The 19361-nt window shown below is 48.1% G+C and overlaps 1 protein-coding gene across 3 annotated transcripts in view; it reads left to right on the forward strand.

Annotated features, from left to right (window-relative positions):
* The window catches only part of DHX35 (DEAH-box helicase 35), a 70190-nt gene that overhangs the window by 41663 nt on the left and 9166 nt on the right, over window positions 1-19361 (forward strand). For all 3 annotated transcript variants that reach the window (XR_015061054.1, XM_085892633.1, XM_085892634.1), the window contains exons 14-15: window positions 5385-5439; window positions 11491-11586. Coding sequence is in view for 2 of the 3 variants with exons in the window: in XM_085892633.1 (XP_085748759.1) it covers window positions 5385-5439; window positions 11491-11586 (151 nt within the window). In the remaining variant the exon portion in view is untranslated. The remainder of the gene's footprint in view (window positions 1-5384; window positions 5440-11490; window positions 11587-19361) is intronic.

Genomic DNA, 19361 nt, shown 5'->3' on the forward strand with positions numbered 1-19361 from the left:
CACACGCTGACTACCTCAGATGTGAATTTGACACAAAAAATGTAACAAGAAACATTGTATCATCTATATATTAATACTGAAGGACCAATTTTGTGCTCCTCCTAGCGGTCGCGTTACGTTTTTCTCAGTACTGTGACCTGGACTGAAAGAAACTTCGTACCTGTAAGAGTGCATAGCACGTAGTGGCATTAGTCAACCTTCAACTCTGAAGTAGAATAAACAGTTTTCGTTGAGACGGGGGCGAGGAGTGAAGAGGAGGGGGGCGGGGGATGAAGAGACGGGGGCAGAGAGTGAAGAGGCGGGGGGCAAGGTAAGCAAATTTTTGGGCGGGGGTAAGCAAATTGAAAGCGAGAGACGGGGGGGGAATGGGGCGGCGGATGAGTGGGCGGGGGCTGGGGTGAATTAGGTGGGGTTGAGTGTGAGGGGGTGGACAGGGGGTGGGGGCCCGGGGAAAGTGGGGCGGGGAATCAAGATATGGGGGGGGAGTGAAGAGGCGGGGGCGGGGAGTGAAGAGGCGGCGGCGGGGCCGGGGTAATTAAATTTTTGGGCGGGGGTAAGCAAATTGAAGGCGGGGGGTAGGAGGTGGGGGGGAATGAGGCAGGGGTGGGAGGCGGGGGGGAACGGGGCAGGGGCGGGCGATGAGTCGGCGGGGGCAAGCACGCCCTGTCCAGTCCATGTCCCTCGAGTGTGGGTGAGCTGGTGAGTGTGGTGTAATGAACGGAATCCTCTGTCTGTGACGGGGTTTCGGCTGGTACGTATTATTAAACTTGATGTTGGATTGCAAGCAGTAATAATGTTTCTGGAATAAAATAAATCAAAACTAGAGGGGAAGCACTCGGTAGAGTGCAAAACCTCCACCGCCAATACTGCTGGGTCACTTAAGTGAACCTGATATCCCATTCATTGTAGGTCAAAATGGATCAGACTCTACTGAACCACGATTGAATAAACTAAATTAGATCGACGCACATGTAGAAATGCCCAAAAAAAAATCGAAATTTTTTTGAAAAAAAAGTTGCAAAATTTCTGGGTTTATTTCTCTAACAATTTTTTTTTGGGCGGGGGGTTGGAAATCACTTATAACATGTAGAAATGCAAAAAAAAATTCAAATATTTTTCAAATAAAATCGAAATTTTTTTGAAAAAAAGTTGCAAAATTTTCAAAGTTTTTTTTTTTTTGGACCAAGTCCAAACTCTTAATGGCATGATCCTTGGACCATACATAACCCCCCCCCCCCCACCAAGTTTCGTCGAAATCCGTCCAGGAGTTTTTCTGTAATACTGTTCACAAACAAACAAACAGGCAGGGGTGAAAACAGTAACCTCCATCCATCTTCAATGACGGAGGTTAAAAATTGGAAATATTGCCGGTCAATAAACCATATTACTGCACCCTAGTATATGTGTGTATGTAATATATATATATATATATATATATATATATATATATATATATATATATATATATATATATATATATATATTGGGTCGCCGAAATAGGTGACCCTTATTGTCAGTAATTCTGTCTGTTTGTTTGGATGTTTGTTCGTTTGTCATCAGCATTATTGGTGGTAAACGTGGGCTGATTTTGACCAAACTCGGGTGGTAGGTACATCTTATGACCTTGTGCTTTGGAAATTGTGATGGTTGCTAGGGACGCTTTGGTTCCCCAGCAACAACCGAAAAACCTTCAAAATCGGTACCGTTCATGCGAAATCAATTCCGAAAGCCATTATCCCACGTCGGGTTATGAAATTTGGCACGAATGATCCACAGGTGTTGCTCCATCAAATATATTCCGGTTTTTGTGATATATGGAATACTTTACCCACAGTGCCCCCTACAATTAGGGTATGCGCGAAAATTGTTGAAATTGAAGGCCCCCTAGCAACCAGTTGAGTGCATCAATACGAATGAAACTTTGCAGGTTCATGGTATTCAATAAGTACTACAACTTTGCCTCAGGACATATTGACCGATTTCGCTTAGGTCAGGGGTCAAAGCTCGATTAGTGCAAAAATCGATAAAATGCGAGAGCTGGAGGTGCCTTCACTCCAAATGCTACTCCTTCTAGGGTTATGGTCGGATGGTCATGAAAATTCACACTAATCGTCTGGAATACATTGTGCACAAACGATCGAGCTGGATTTTCGATTTAGATCTTTGTTCACCCACAGCACCCCCTCGAACTTTGGGGATTTCCGATTTCAAACCGCATTTTCGGTACTTTTCATTCAAATGGATACCGAGTAGTTATCAGTAGATGGAACTGGATGAGATTTGATATGCATAATCTTAAGGTGATTCCCTATCAGCTATGTCACATCCATTTCGCTCTATATCTTATAGTTTCCATGCTTGGTGACCCATCGCCGCCTACCAGCTTGTATATATATATATATATGTGTGTGTGTGCTATGTTGCTCAATTACCATCAGTGAAGCGATGGGTTTCAGTGCTGGTATACACTGCATGTAGATAATTATGACATGGTTGGCAACAATTGTTGGTGGACTGCACGTAATGTTCCAGCATTAACCCCACCTGTTTGTTTGTTTTTGTCACTACTTACTGTCGGACTGTATGTTGTTTTATGCAGTTAGCCACACCCATTTTTGGTGTGATTGGGCCCCTGGGCAATTGTGTCACCGTGGCCCCGCCCCTACCAGGCTGATTGACAGACATGATCCCACATACCCCTCGTTTCCCTTCATATCACTATGTGTAGTTAAGCTGTTATGCCTACCTTTTGAGGATTCCTTTCAACTTGTGAAAATTTTAAGTCATCATGGACATTCCCACTATAAAATGCAGTAGATTCGTGTTTAAAGAAAGTCCATAGGTTAAACCAATTTTGAGTTGGACTGTCTGAAAAGAAGACGAAGAAGAATTACAAAACAGCCATTTTGAGTGGGTTAGTTTTATAGCTAAGCGATGCTATCAGAAAGTTTGATGAGTGTTATTGGATGTGAAATCCTCCACCGATGACTGGTGGGTTGATAAGTTTAGCTTGGTGGATGAAATTTTTTTTTTTAGAGGATTTGTGTTGTATTAAACCTATTTAATGTCCATGCCATCCCTACATAGCAAGTCCAGCAACTTCCTGATAACTATGAAGGCTTATCGAAGTAAAGTGTAAAGGAGGAATGGATTATAAGGCTTTATTGAGTTTATAAACAATTAGACATGTAATCAGCAAACATGAGGTTTATGAGACTACATTATGGACAGCTAGCCTGTTGTGGTTAAGAGTAGAGGTGAACCTTGATAAAAGTAAGGCTGTTGTTGTTGTTGTTGGTGAATGTGTATTGATCCTGGATATAATTCTGAATTTGGCTTGCAAGTTGCATCATTTCTGTCTGTTGTGGCTGTCCTGTATGTATTGTCCTGTCACGCTATCTCCTCATAAGAGGTTGGGCAGAAATTTACCAAACTTAGTTGTTATGATCACATCACCAAATGGCACGAAGCAGTATCGCTTTGGCCCTGCGCTCTGTGGCGGGGTGAAAAGGTCAAATACCGAAAAATGCAATGAAGGGCACATTTTTAAATGAAACTTTACACTGTATATACAATCGTACCTCGCCGCAGGCCGACTCCGGACACTAAGCGCTTACGCAGTCCGTTCCGTGCTATTGGGATAACCGAGCGGTGTTATCGTCGGCCTCGACGGTTCCGATTAATTATCGGGCGTATTAAGCCCACTACAAACCCTTTGCGTGAAGCAGGATGGAGGGTCAATAAAGAAAAGACGAAGCAAAAGGGAAAAACAGGTCACACAATGCACATTTATTACGCGGCACACGGAAAGCACACATATACAGCCAAACAGTCAAAATGCACTTGTAGCAGTTACAACAAAAGAAACAACGACGCAGAGTTACTACCGACTACGCGCACACACGGCAACACTTATACAGTTCTACTTTACAAGACACGGCGCCAACACACATTTACTCAAAAGCAAAGGAAAGAAGCCACCCTCATAGACAAGGGGGCAGACGGGCCTGTAGGCCAATATGTGCGCGGGACCTAAAGGAGTGGCCAGGTCCGTGAGACCGGGTGGGTCCCACCCGCGTCCTCGTGACGCGTTGGCGGACGAGCCGCAGACGTGGCCGCGTGGCTGTGCCCCGACTCCATGCTCCTTCGCGGGTTTCGTTGGCACGACGTTTGGAGTGGGGTGGGAACGGGGCCCCCTTTGTTGCACTATCTCAGCGCAGGGGAAAAGGGGGAATTGTTGATGCTCTGGGGGAGGGAGAATGGCTAGCTGGCTTAGGTCCTGCGACGAGCGATCTCCCACCGCGACCTCGTCGCCGACCGCCGTCCTTCTCGCCTCGGACCTGAGCTCCTTGGCCTCTTCCCTCAACTCTCCTCAGCCGACTGCAGAACCCAACTCGGTGCCTTCGCCACCCGACTCCACTCTCTGCCACACTCTGCTGCTGCCACACTCTGCTCAATGACTCTCTTACCAAAACTCTCACTCTCTGCCACGATTCGCCTTGCGCTCGGCATTTTATAGGCCAGCAGGAGAAACAATATGCAAATTTCCGGATCAGGATGAGCTCAGGGGCGGAGCCACACTCGCCCATTGGACGGAGGAAAAGTGGGCGTGAACCTCCCCTGATCCTAGAATTAGCATATTTCAATTTCACACGGATGCGCCTGGAGGCGGGGCCAAGCCGCTCCGCGCTTGCTGATTGGATGGATTAGAAGTGGGCGTGTAGCATTCTTGATCCGAATTCTCCCTCGGAAAGGCCGCTATTTGCACTCGCGGCTCGGTGCGTATCGCTTGAACGAGCCCAAGACAGCCCGACGCTCAGTGTTCACAGGTGGTGCGGGAATGGCCGTAGAAGGAGAGAGGTGAGGGTGGTGGAGGGTTTTTGGTGGTGGTTTGATGGTTATGGCAGTTGAGACGTGGTTGGTTCAAAATAAAGATAGAACAGAAAAACGGCTATCTCAAAGCGTCACAGCCCGAATGAATCACATAAATTCCCTCTTAACAACGGGTTTGGGGCTAACTACACATGTACTTCGAGTTATCTCACCTACGGGCCCTGAATGGTGGTTTGCGAATTTCCACAGCCGTAACAGTATGTTATCAATAGACATGCTCACGTTCTGTGCATACAAACAAACTGACAAACGGCCCCAAATGCAGTATCCTCTCCTCTGGCGAGGGTAATAAATAAAAACTTCGTTTCACTATATTTGGATAGTTTTACTATCATGTGACAATACATGTGACCTTTAAACTGGAAAGCCACTTGATTGTAAATCATTCTACATTTCAGGAACAAAAGTTGTTTTTTGTAGTAATTGCTGCCAGTGTTGCAAAATTTCATTGATCTCTTCTGTTTGTTCACCTGACATTGTTTCCCCCACAGGCCCCACCAGCCCAGGCTATGGTCAATGCTTTGGAGCTTCTGTTTGCTTTGGGAGGTAATGTCACTGTTCTTTCTGACTTGGCTGTAGTGGTGTAAAGCGTGGGTTTGTTCGACGAATTATTAAAATAAAGTTCTGAAGAATGGCAACTTGGAAACTCTCCCTTTAATATGGAATGGATGAGAAGCTTTAACACAAGGAGAACTTTACAAACTCTTCAATTGGCTCCCTCTCCTCCATCCCCATATTCAGGCTGTCTTCCCATTTTCCACTTTGTTGTTCCCCTTTCCTGACCTTAGAACACCCTTCCACACAGTTATGCTCTTCTTTGCAGACTTTGAAGTTATTCACCAATGCCACCTCTTGTCTAATCCCATATCCATATTTTATTCCTTATGACTTGGCTTTGGAAGAAAGTTTTGATCTCTTCCTTTTCATTTGCTGTTTTGCAAGTCTCCTATTCTCATAAACTTGCTCAATCACAAGCATTCATCCACACATAAAGATATGTGTGGTTCCAACAGCCCAGACTGGTGGTGATGTTATCGAATGAAGCATGTTAACCTTCTTGAGCTGAAAAGCTCTTGAATACTCGAGTACGTTGAAGGAAGGCCAGGGATTACTAAATGCATTCATCATTGACTTCATTTTAATCTGTCTGCACATTTATCATCTGAGTGTCCCTCGTTTTTGTTGTTGGCAGTGTTTGTATTCAGATTCTTCCAGACAACGTTTGTTTATGTTTGTTGCTTATTTTGTGTTAAAAAAAACAATAATACTGTAGAATTGAGTAATATCTATCATTCAGTTTCATAAAATTTAAGAGAATGGACTTGTTAAAATGAATGGGCACATTTCATGGACATTGTCTGAGCAGAGATTCTGCAGTGTTGCGTTTTCCTCGTTTTCCTTGATATAATTCCCCAAAATGTAAAATTTTGTTTCTCGCTTTTTTTTACTTCCGCCACCGAAGGTGGAAGGAGGTTATGTTTTCACCCCTGTTTGTTTGTCTGTTTGTTACTTGGTAAAAATAATATATTTTTTTTGCCAAGTATGTTTGTTTGTCACATTTGTCTGGCTGTCTGTTTGTTACTTGCAAAATCGAAGATTTTTCAAGTACTGTATATTGGTTTGTCGATTTTGTTATTCTGTGTTTGTCGCCTACAGGTCACAATTTAAAACCAATCTTCACAAAGCTTCACCAAGTTGTAGAGCTAGTCTCAACTGAGAAGCCTATTGATTTTGAGGTCAAAGGTCATCTTGAGGTCAAATTTCTGAAATTGTCATTTTTCATCTGATTGACTTGAAATTTGACCAAGATTTGCATAGTCCATCACTGAATTGGGAAACCAACTATTTTTAAGGTCAAAGGTCAACTCGAAGGTCAAACTTCTAAAATCAATTTTCAAAAGAAAAATCGTCAATTTTCATCCTATTAACTTGAAAGTTGAACAGAATTTGCAAATTCCATCACTGAATTGGGAAAGCAACTGTTTTTGAGGTCAAAGCTCAAAGGTCAACTCAAGGTCAAATTTCTAAAATCATCAAATTTCATCTGAAAAATCGTCAATTTTCATTTGACTAAACAGAAAAGTAAGCAGAAACTGCATATTCCAACACTGAATTTGGAAACCAACTATTTTTGAGGTCAAAAGGTCAACTCAAGGTCAGACTTCTAAAATCATAAATTTCAATCTGAAAAATAATCAATTTTTATCCTATTGACCTGAACTTTGATGAATACTGTGAATTTTAATCTTAATGAAATGGATAATTTGATGTCTCCATGGAAACTTTTGGAGAAGGGGTTGGATTTTGCAAGTATCGTGCTCTGCACAACGTTTTTCTTGTTTGGTTGTTTGTTTGTTTGTCACACGATTTTTGGCCACAGTTTTCAAGCAGTCGTTCTGAAATTGTTTTTGTGTGTAGGTGACTGTCCAAGGACAGCAACGCTTAATTTTGGTGAAGATCCGAATCCGGATCCAGATCTGAGAATTTTTTTAAGTCATTCTTCACCATTGAGAGATAGGGCCAAAACAATATATAGCACAATATCTCAAAAGGTTATGGATGGATTCACATGAAACTTGGTGGACGGGTTGGGAGTGTGAAAAAGACGAATTGATTCAGTTTTGGTGAAATCCGATTCAGAATCCGGATCCGATAATTTTTTTAAGTGATCTTTCACCATTGAGAGATTGGGCCAAAAACGATATATAGCATGATATCTCAAAAGGTGATGGATGGATTCCGCAGAAAGTTTTTGGATCGATTGGGTGTGTGAAAAGGACTGATTGATTCAATTTTGGTGAAGATTCAAATCTGGATCCAGATACGAGAATTTTTCAAGTGATTCTTCACCATTGAGAGATGCGGCCAAAAACTATGTATCGCATGAATCTCAAAAGGTTGTGGACGAGTTATGACAAAACTAAGTGGATGAGTTGGTTATTTGACAAGAACAAGCCGATTAGATTTTGGTTAGGGTCCGGATTCAGATCCGACCTATCAGTGGGATACAAAATTTAAACTGTTCAGCCTGGTGGAGGTATGTGCCTCACCGAGTGCTGTTCCATTTCGCCAAGTGTCACTCCATGAGTGATTTTTTTTTATTTGTCTGTCTGTTTTTCTGTTTCTGTGCAGAACATCTCAAAAGGTTGTGGACAGATTCTGATGAAATTTGGTGGAGAGGTTGGGTGTGTGTGACAAGGACGAACTGATTAGATTTAGGACGAAAGTGAAATATTCTTTGATGACAAACCTTTAGACCGACTTGTCATAAAAGATTCTTTCACTTTTGCTGATGCCATAAGGGAGACGTGTCCTACTGGTTTGGAGAAAGTAATGTGTTATTTTGACATTGATAGCCTGTTTACAAATGCCCCTTTGACAGAGACCATCGATATATGCGCACATTTGCTATCTCACATGGAACTTGAGCATCTGCCCACTTCTAAATCTGTCTTCATGGAATTGATGAACATGACTGCAAGAGATGTCGAGTTTAGCTTTAATAACATTATGTTCATCCAAATTGATGGGTGGCCATGGGCTCTCCTTTGGGCCCAACGTTAACATTTTTGTTGATTATCAAGAACTGCAGAAATTGACAAAGTTGCACGTATCTCAATCTCTCATCGTATACTACAGATGTGTGGATGACATATTTTGCCTGTTTGAATATCATGAAGTCTGTGACCGCTTCTTGAATGAATTGAATTCTCTTCATCCTGCCCTCAAGTTCACGACGGAATTGGAACGTTCTGGTTGCTTACCCTTTCTGGACGTCCTCGTAGGGAGATCTGCATCTTCATTTACTACATCCATCGATAGAAAGTCCACTTTCACCGGCCAGTATACTCGATGGGACTCTTTCAGTTCAACGAGATACAAGATTGGTTTGATCGATGTATTGGTGAGTCGAGCTAAGAGGATATGTTCCAATTCCAAGCTTCATACAGAGATGGACAAGATTAGTGAGAATGGATATCCTGAGTATATCATCAGGAGGTTTATACACAAATTCCTCACTGCTGTAGATGAACGGAAGATGGGTCCTGAAAAGTGCCCGATCTACATCAGGATTCCTAGGAAAGGGAAAATGTCACAAAGATATGAGGAACAAATCAAAAGATGCGTCTCAAGTACGTATCTGGCCGTTCATCCAAGAGTGATTTTCACCTCTCGACGTCTAATTCCTGCAGTTAAGAAGGATGCTTTACCTGCCTCAAAACTCAGCAATATTACTTACGAGTTCAATTGCCGAGGCGATGCTCAGTATGTCGACAGAACGACTCAGACTCTGACTGACAATCAAACAGCACGTCCCTTTGTCCATCAGGAAAAACACTATTGGTACGCGAATACAGCCGGTACGTGCTTGCAAGAAGGTCCCAGCATCAATCCCAACATCGTGTGCATCTGCTATTGGACAGCATTTGATTGATAATGCAAACTGTACGAAACAGTATAATGCGGATGCATTCAAGATATTGAGTAGAGTACAAAGTAAAACGCATCTCCGAATATACTAGAAGTGACATTTATCTATTCCACGGACCCCATGTTACGTCGGCAAAAAGGTTGTGCACTCGTTTTGCTCATTTGTGCAAGGAAGAGGAGGAAAACGAACTCGTCTCACGATCACAGATGTTGATGAAGAGGATTCTGCAAAGGCTTAGTGGCCCCGCCTCCAACTCTGCAACCTCCAATCGGAGAGCTGAACGCTGAACACTGAACAGGCTCCTCCCACCTCGACCGGTGGGAGGTGGTGACGTATCGGTGGAGAACATCCAATCGGAATTGACTTTGTTGATCGGCGTCTATAAGACTATTCTTCTTCCTTACCTCATTCACTTTGTGCAAATTTCACCTGAAGAGAGCACAACGAAAAGCTTTGTGGTTTTCTTTTTAGTCTGTTTTATGGTCATGTCCTTCATTTGTCCCTGTTTATGTCTATATTGAAATATTTTAAAGTGATTCTTCACCGCTGAAAGATGGGGCCACAAACGATGGATATCACGACATTGCAAAAAGATGTGGATGGAAATGTCAAAACCTGGTAGATGAGTTTGGTGGGTGACAAGAACAAGCTGATCAGATTTTGGTTAAGGTCCGGATGCAGATCTGGCATATCGGTGGGATACAAAACGTAAAGTCTTCAGCCATGGGGAGGTATGCACTCAACTGAGTGCTGTTCTCGTTATTATTTTTACAGGCTCAAGCTCGTAGAAGTGCTGCGACACAAATTATGCAAACCTGCAGACAGATACATGAGACGTCACCAAACTTAACTTTCACACAAACTTAGCTGCTCAGATTGGGGAAAGTGATGTCACTTCCCAGAGCACTCTGGGTACCAGTGACATCATCTTTATGACATTGCTTTTTCTCTCCTCACTCATCGTGTCATTCCCCTGGTCTCTGTATATGCTCCGACTGAGATGAGTGATCTCACTTTGAAGAAGACATTCTATGTTGCGCTCGAGTCTGTGGTTGATCAGTGCCCCAGGCGAGATACTTGTGGATTTCATTTCCATATACTTTCAGATACCAGGTGAGATACTAGTGCCCAAGTCTTGGGGGGTTTCAATGCATCGACTGGAACTGATAGTAATGGTTATGAGACGTGTATTGATCCCCATGGGTCAGGAACTATGAACCAGAATAGCACTAAGGTCATGGACTTAGGGTGATTGGTTCATGGTTTCAGTGACCACAAGCTCATCGCTGGACTTGGTATTCCAACGCTGGTGGTGTGGCAAAGGGGATTGACTACATGCTCGTTGATGGTCGCTGGAGGATGATCCAGAACTGCAGGGTCTACCGGAGTGCTCAGTTCCTCAATACTGACCACCGGCTTGTTGTAACAACTCTGAAGTTGCAGCTTAAATCCAGGAGAATGGTACCATGCCAGCCACGGCTGGATGTTGGAAGCTTAAGGAGAAGAGGGAAGCTGAGGAGTTTGCGAACAGGCTGAGTGGGGATTGGGGGGGGTCTGGGTGTTTCGAGCGATCCTGAAGAGTTGTGGAGTGCCTTCAAGGCCACCGTCCTTGATGGATGTTGTCGGTGGATGTCCTGGAACCCACTGTCAGGCGAACAAGAACTTTGCCTCCCAAGAGACAATGGATATCATTGACCAGTCGCAGGGCCAGGCTTAGTGGCAAAGCTGAGCTGTTCAGGGAGCTGAGGCGTAAAACTGGTCGTGCGCTGAGGGTGGACAGGGGCTGTGCCCGTTTAAGTTACCACCGAGCTGTGCCTGAATTTGTTGCACTGCAGAGGGCGCCATGTTTGGTGCATGCCATTGAAGCGTTGCTTGATAGATTCGTGTGCTTCTCGGTGTGGTTTGTGGACTGAATGTTGTACGTGGTTTGAGTCTGTAAAGAGTTTAGAAGTGGATGAGGACAGAGCTTGAGGATGGGGAAAAGAACAATGGGATAGTTCTAACTACACTCACAAATGCATCTTTCCCTTCCATTGACATGAGAGGGAGAAGTAATTTAGCGAGACAAAATACTACAGTTATAACTAAACTAGGGCTCCCTTAAGTGTTGGTATGCATCTCCCTGGGGCCTCTGAAAACCGTCACATTTTGTTTGTGATTTGCAGCAATAGACGACGATTGCCACCTAACGGAGCCGCTCGGCATGCGAATGGCCGAGTTCCCCATGGGACCGATGTTTGCAAAGATGTTGCTGGAATCGGGTGAGTGGAAGTGTGCCACACGCCGAAGCTTTTGTTAGCACTCTTTTATAGTAGTTTTTATTTTTTATAAAAATCGAGTGAGTTGTGTTATCGAGTTGTTTGATGAAGAGATTATGATTGTAACTTCTATTCTTTCTGCTTTTGTTCATTTATGTATTTATTGATTGCAACTACTGTAGAAAGGTGTATTTTGTATATATTGTTGTGGTTACCAAATTCGCAAACCACCATTCAGGCCCCTTAGGTGAGGTATCTCGGTAAGTGCATGTGTAGTTAGGCCCAAACCCGTTGTCTAGTGGGAATACATGTCATTTATGCGTGCTGCGACTCTTCAGGATAGCCGTTTTTCTTTAACTATCTTTATTTTGGACCAACCGCCATGATTACCACCACAACCACAACATCAACCACCAACCACAACGCCGCTTCACCACAACCGCCACGACCTTCACGTCACACCTCGCAGCCGTCGCATCGCCGCCGTTCTTGCCCCGCTGTGGGTACCGGTGTTGGACTCGTGCAGGGCGCGCGTCGAACAGCGTGTACAAAATCACGGATTTTGTGCTTCAAAAACGGATCAAAAACGACACACGCCCACTTTTTGCCGTCCAATCGGTGAGCGAGGGGCGAATTGGCCCCGCCCCCAGGGCGATCGATATATGCAAATTTGTGGATCAAAAAGCCTTCACGCCCACTTTTTCTCGGGCCAATGGGGAGCGAGGTGAAAGGTCGAAGGGAGGGGGTCAAAGATGAGAGGGCGAAGTTACGGGGCGGATAAAAGGACCGTGTTCGTGAGTCCAGGAGAGTCGAGAGGCGGAGAGGAAGAGAGTCGGAGAGTCGAGAGGCGGAGAGGAAGAGAGTCGGAGAGTAAGAGAGTCGGGGAGTCGAGAGGCGGAGAGTAGGAGAGTAGGAGAGTCGGAAACAGAGTCAAGACTTCGCGGGCGGTGGAGCTGCTCGTCGTGTGCGTTGGAGTCGGAACGGAGGGGACGGAGCTGTGGAAAGGCGGCGACACCAGACGAGGGGGTGCTCGCGTCGTGCAGGAAGCTGCACCCGAGGGAGGCCGACAGCGCGACCTGGCCGAGGTGGAGACGCTCGTCGCGGGATAATAAAGATCCTCTATACCCCGAGCATCAGCAACCCCCTCCTATTTCCCCCCGCGCTGAGATAGTGCGACCAAGGGGGCCCCTTTCCCACCCCCTACCAGACACTGTCCGCGAGGCCCGCGGAGTTGAGGCGCCATCGCCGCTCCTCGTCTCATCACCAGACGGGTAGGCGCGACCCGGTCTCGGCCTCAGGCCCGCCTCATCCTTGAGGGTATTCTTTTCCTTGGTTTTGGGTATGTGTTGTCGGCGCCGTCTGTGAAGTAGAATTGTATAAGTGTTGCCGTGTGCTCGGTAGTCGGTATTAGCTCTGCATTGTGTTTTCGCTTTTATATTTGCTTTTTGTGTAAATTGAATTGTGTTTTTCTTTTCTGTGTGCTTTTGGTGGAATTGAATATGTGTGCTTCCCGTGTGCCGCGAATAAATGTGCTTTATTATTGAACTATTCTCCCGCTACGCTTCGTCATTTCTCCCATTGAATCCTCATCTTGCTTCACGTAAAGGGTTGGTAGTGGGCTGAATACGCCCGATAATTAATCGAACCGTCGAGGTCGACGATAACACCGCTCGGTTATTCTGATAGTACGGAACGGGTCGCTTAAGTGGCCCGTGTCCGAAGTCGACCTGCGGCGAGGTGCGATCGCCCGGTCTACCCTCCGCGTGGGTACTTAGTTAGGTCGAATTCGGCAAGCAACCCTATCCCACGCGGGGGCTGATTGGCTCGATCGCGGTGAGACCGAAAGGTCCACCCGTGACTGGTTCCCGGCGTTAGTCCGAGAGGGTCACGACTGGATTGTCCGTCCGGTGGGCGACGTGCCGCGATTCGAGTTACGTGGCCGTCAGCACGCCGGCGGGCGCGAAATCCGCAACACTGGTGTCAGGTCGTGCGATACAAATCCATCGCCCTCCTCGCGGCACTGGTATCGGAGAACAGGAAAACGGGCTCTCCTGTCTCCGGCTAAATTCACGGGAATCGGTCCAGGGGTGAGAGAAGCGACCCCCGATTCCCTCCAAATTACGAGCGAGCGAAATTAACCCTTCACGAGAATCAAGATGGCGTCTCAAGGCGAGCGGGTGCCGGGTGGATTAGGTATGTGTAATAGTAATGTAGAATCCATGGCTCAGGACGGGATCACCGTGCAAGAGAAACCCGTACCAGAAGGTTGGGAAAGGCATCGATGCCGTTCATCTGGTCGGTTTTTTTTATTATAACTCCACCACTAAATGTAGTCAGTGGGAGTGGCCAGGGCAGGTGACAATGCGGCAGATTATGGAACTCGCGCAGAGCATAAATGACAAACTGGATTACAGGAATGCCGAAATGAAAGAAAGGAACAACGAAATGAAGAGAAATACGCAACAAACGGAAAATAAAAAAACGGATGGAAACGCACTCGAAGCGAAAAACCAAATGAAAGAAATGCGGGGTGAGATGCAGAGCATGGGCATAGGCTTGCAGGCAGGCATTATGGCAATGGCGAGGAGCGAAACGCGGACCACGGGCGAGAAAATGGCGCTGCCACGTGCTGGGACGAACGAGCTGGGGGGGAGTGCAACGGCTGTCAGGCCCGCGGTCGGGGCGGGCGAGAAAATAATTCGGGAGACGTGTAAGACGAGACACGAAGTAAAGAAGGTATTAGAAAAATTAAAAGAAAGCCAGGAGGAGACAGAGGAGGGATTGAAGGTCGAAACGGTGGAGTGTGAGAAAAGACTTCAAGACATGAAGAGAGTTGATAAGCTGGGAGTGGAGGGAAAAACTGAGACAGAGGAACTGGGAAGACGGGTAGAAAACCACAAGCGCAAGCCGGAAGAACAGTTAGAAGCCAAAGCAAAGTCTGAGTGTGCGGAGATGAGAAAGGAATTGGAAAAGAAAGTTTCTGAGTTACAGAAACACCAAAACAAAGAGAGGGAACTACAAAACGAACTGAGAGTGTTAAAAGAGGAAAGGAAGAGAACGGAAAATGAAACTTTAAGAAACCACACTGTACAGATCGAACAGCTGGAAGCGAAGGCCAGACTAAAGAATGAGGAAACGAGGAAGAGTCGTGAGAGAACAGCGAATGAAACACAGGAAGGAAATAATAATAGTTGAGACAAGGGAGGTAAAGGGTGAAGAGTTGGCAGAGACACGGGAGACAGAAAAAATAGAGGGAAGACTGCACGATGAAGACGGGGTAAGTGACGCACACACACACACACACGGAGGTAGTGGAGGATAATGGGGGTGAGCTCGCGGAGCGTGCAGGGACCTGGTGCGAGTAGCTGGATGGCCTCCTCCAGGAACAAGGGGAGGGAGTATGCCCCCTTGAGGCGGATCACGACCAGGTGAGTTCGGTCGTGCTTCGCGAGGTTGAGGGGACGGGTGCTGTGGACGGGTGCACGGAGAGCTTGGGGGGTGTAGAGGACCCGGAGACCCTTGTGGGGACACAAATCCCAGTGTGGTTGTCCCTGTGTGTGTGGTGCAAGGCGTGAGTGCGTTCCCGTGTGTGGAAGAGGCCGTGTGTGTGGATGAAACGGCCAGTGTGGGTGAGGCACCGCGGGTGAGTGCCCCCGTATGTGTTAGTGAGGCACGTAGTATGGATGAGACACCGCGGTTGAGTGCCCCCACGTGTGTGGATGAGGCACCGTGTATGAGTGTCGCCGTGTGTGTGAGTGAGGCACCGCGGGTGTGTGCCCCCGCGTGTGAGTGAGGCACGGTGTGTGGATGAGGCACAGCGGTTGAGTTCCCCCGCGTGTATGAGTGAGGCACGGAGTGTGGATGAGGCACCGCGGTTGAGTGCCCCCGCGTGTGTGGATGAGGCACGGAGTGCGAGTGAGGCACCGCGGGTGAGTGCCCCCGCACGCGTGAGTGAACGGCCGTGTGCAAGGTCGCTGTGTGCAAGGGAGACCGTGTGTGTGAGAGAGCGGTATGTGAGGGAGATGTCGGTTGGCATGCGGGAGCACGCAGCCGCATCTCCCGGTGTGAATGTGATGGAGTGGACTGTGTGCGTCGTAACACGCAGGTGTGCGTGGGTTGAATGGAGACGGAGACGGCGACATGGGAGAAACGAAAGCCGGGTAGCGGCTGTAGTTGTTTCGGGGACCGTGCCGGGTTCACCCAGCAGTGAGCACGAGGTTCGTGCTGTGCAACGCACGAGACCGCCACGTGCTCGCTTGCGAGAGTGAAGCCCCGGTCCGGAAACGCACGCGGTGGATTTGCCGATCCCGCGGACGGACAAAGTTTAGGCAGGTAAACGGATTTGGACCGGACGGGTTCTCCACGTGATCGTGTGTGTTAAGCTCCAACGGGCAAAGCACATGTGTTCACGTGGGGAACCCCTCGAGACGTGGGGCTTGTGTTTTTTTTTATGCGCACGGTGACGTCATGGCTGCACGTGGGGTTGGAATCCGGCAGGAGGGGTATCTCTGCCGGATGGTACCGTCCAAGGAGGGACGAGGAACACGTGCAGCTGCATGACGTCACGGGCAGGTGTAAAGTGCGCGAGCTCTGAGTTGCCGCGCAGGTGCTGCGCATGGAAAAAAAAACAAGCCTCACTTTCGGGTGCACAGGATTCCTGGGCAAGGGGTGGAAGACCCCCTTGACCCTGGGCACAGGATGGAAACTAGTTAGGGGGAAGGGTTAGCTTAGTTAGACCGACTTCATGGGGCAGGGGTAAGTCCTCATGGAGTCTGTGGAATGGATTAGTTAGAGGGATTGTAGCCAGATTTAGGTTGGGAAATAAAATGATTTATTTGGAGACCGTGACAGACTTGTGGATGTGTAGAGGGGACGTAGTTTAGCTACGTAGGTTAAATGGAACGTGCTATAGTGTAAGGGACGACGTGGGAGCACGAGTTAGTTAGGGGAGGTAGTTAGAAGAATGGCAGAGTTCAGCGGTGAGTGTGTTGAAGAGTTGGTGAGTGAAGTGGAAGCATGTGCTTGGTGAGTGAGTGAGGCCAGCGGGTCTGTGTGTGTGTGGAGCGAATGGGGAATGCATGGTGCGATGAGTGATTGGGGGGAGGAGTGACTCCCGCCCAAGGGACCCCGGGGTCAGAGTAAAGTGAGTTAGCTGGGTTAGTCAAATTGAAAAATGGAGGTTGTTTTGTTGTTGGTGGGAAAGTAGGCTCGAGACCCATTTGGAGGGGTGCAGGAGCCCTGTTGACGGGCTTGGGAGCGTGGCTGCGAAAGGTGAGTATCGCTGAGTGGGTACCCCGGGCACCAGGCTAGTCGGCCGCGGTAGGCCATGGGCCCATGTGGGGCCGGGATAGAGTAGTGGGCACGGGTGCGCCTGCTTGGTGCGGGGGCCCGGGGCGCCATTAGCCGCGTGGGCAGTGTTGTGGGCACGGGTGACCCTCGGAAAGGGGCCCGGGAGGCCGGCCTGCCACGTGTGCGTTTCAGGGGAGGTGCCATGGGGGGCACTCCCCGGTGTTAGGGAGCTGGTTGGCTCGGAGGCAGTGTAGTGCCCGGGGGTGCCATAGCGGGAGATTCGGCAGAGGGTCGTGCCTGCCTAAGGGAGCCACGTGTCTCAGCCAGGAGACCGTGTGAGGGCACGGAGAGAAAATTGGGGGGCGAGGCCCGAAATTGTGAGGACACCAACACAGGCGACGGGAATCTGGGTTGTTAGAACCAATAGTTTAAGCGAGAGGCGCTTGTTGAAAGCCCCGGGGTAGTTTAACAGTTAAATGGTTAGGGTAGATTAGGAGATGTACCCCTCCGCACCATCCATCCCCTCGCTGTCGTTGTGGGCCGCTGGACCCACTTTGGTTATAGATCGCTGAACTCTGGGGAGGCCATTCTGAGGCTTCATTGGGCCTCGACACAGGACGTTAGCTCTCCCTTATTCCCCTCCGGGAAGGGAACGTAGGGGTTGGGAGTAGGCTAGGTGACAGGATAGGTTAGCCGAACAAGGACGATAAAGGGGGTTAGGGGACGATTTATAGTGGGGAAGTAAAAATAAAAACAACAAAAAAATAAGTGGGGGCTAAATTGGTTTTTCACAAATTAAGGGAGTGGGTATGTACAGTGACAGGCAAAGGCGATAGGTTGGGAGGGAGACAGGTAGGTAGGTCCGAGCCCGCCTTCCAAGTGGCCAGCACCACCGCACTCCCTCCACCAACCTCCACTGAACGGCAAAGGCTGGCCAGCTTCATCTGCTGGCTGTGTTACTTCAAGGCCTGTGCCGGCCCACTTGATCGGCAGCTGTTGTGTTGCTGCAAGGCCTGTGCCGGCCGGATCATCTGCAGCTGTGGTACTTCAAGGCCTGTGCCGGCCAGTTCATCTGCCGGCTGTGTTTGCCTGCAGCGGCCTTATTCTGCGGGCTGAGTTTGCCTGCTCACCTTTGCCATGCCATGCCCACTGCCCATGTTCACCAGCCCCGTTCAATTTTGCTTTGCCCCCCCCCTGTTCATTTCCATGTGCGCCAGGATCAAGGCAACAGTTTGCAAGCTGCAAGAACTGCCCTGTTGGCAGCTACAACACGGGCCTGCAGTGGCGGCCCGTGCACCGTGTTTGCGTCCATCCAGTCATCCATCCATTCGTTGTGCTCATTGCGTGTGCCACTTGAGCTGGCACGGAGACTGCGTTTGTGCAGCCCATGCACCGTTGTGGTTCACTGCGTTCAGTTCAAAAGGGAAGGCCTTGGACTGCGTGTGAGCAGCCAGCCACGTTCCCTGTCACCTGCATTGTTTGAGCCAGAGACTGCATGCGGGCAGCCTGGCTCCCTGCTAACTGCTTTCTTTTTGCAGAGTTCAATGATCCTGGGCCATGGTTTAGTGTAAAATTTGTAAGTTAAGGTTAAGATGTACTGTAAATATGAGTGCGCCCCCCGGCATGTCTGTCTAGCGCCGGCAATTTTATTTAAGTCGTCCGTGTGAGTGAGTTTGTTTAGATAGTTACGCAGCCCTCAGGTTATTTATTTTGGGGACACGAATACCATGAATGTCGCACTCAGGGATCCGTAGGTAAAATGTACTAGGGGAAAACTACACATGATGGCACACGAAAATTTGACGACTCGGGACGAGTCTGTAAAAAGGGGAGGGGGTAGTGTTGTGGTTACCAAATTCGCAAACCACCATTCAGGCCCCTTAGGTGAGGTATCTCGGTAAGTGCATGTGTAGTTAGGCCCAAACCCGTTGTCTAGTGGGAATACATGTCATTTATGCGTGCTGCGACTCTTCAGGATAGCCGTTTTTCTTTAACTATCTTTATTTTGGACCAACCGCCATGATTACCACCACAACCACATCAACCACCAACCACAACGCCGCTTCACCACAACCCCCACGACCTTCACGTCACACCTCGCAGCCGTCGCATCGCCGCCGTTCTTGCCCCGCTGTGGATACCGGTGTTGGACTCGTGCAGGGCGCGCGTTGAACAGCGTGTACAAAATCACGGATTTTGTGCTTCAAAAACGGATCAAAAACGACACACGCCCACTTTTTGCCGTCCAATCGGTGAGCGAGGGGCGGGTGGCCCGCCCCAGGGCGATCGATATATGCAAATTTGTGGATCAAAAAGCCTTCACGCCCACTTTTTCTCGGGCCAATGGGGAGCGAGGTGAAAGGTCGAAGGGAGGGGGTCAAAGATGAGAGGGCGAAGTTACGGGGCGGATAAAAGGACCGTGTTCGTGAGTCCAGGAGAGTCGAGAGGCGGAGAGGAAGAGAGTCGGAGAGTAAGAGAGTCGGGGAGTC

The sequence above is a fragment of the Eptatretus burgeri genome, chromosome 8, assembly GCF_056783735.1.
Source record: "Eptatretus burgeri isolate ZD-2024b chromosome 8, Ebu_testis_v1, whole genome shotgun sequence".
Classification (NCBI taxonomy): Eukaryota; Metazoa; Chordata; class Myxini; order Myxiniformes; family Myxinidae; genus Eptatretus; species Eptatretus burgeri.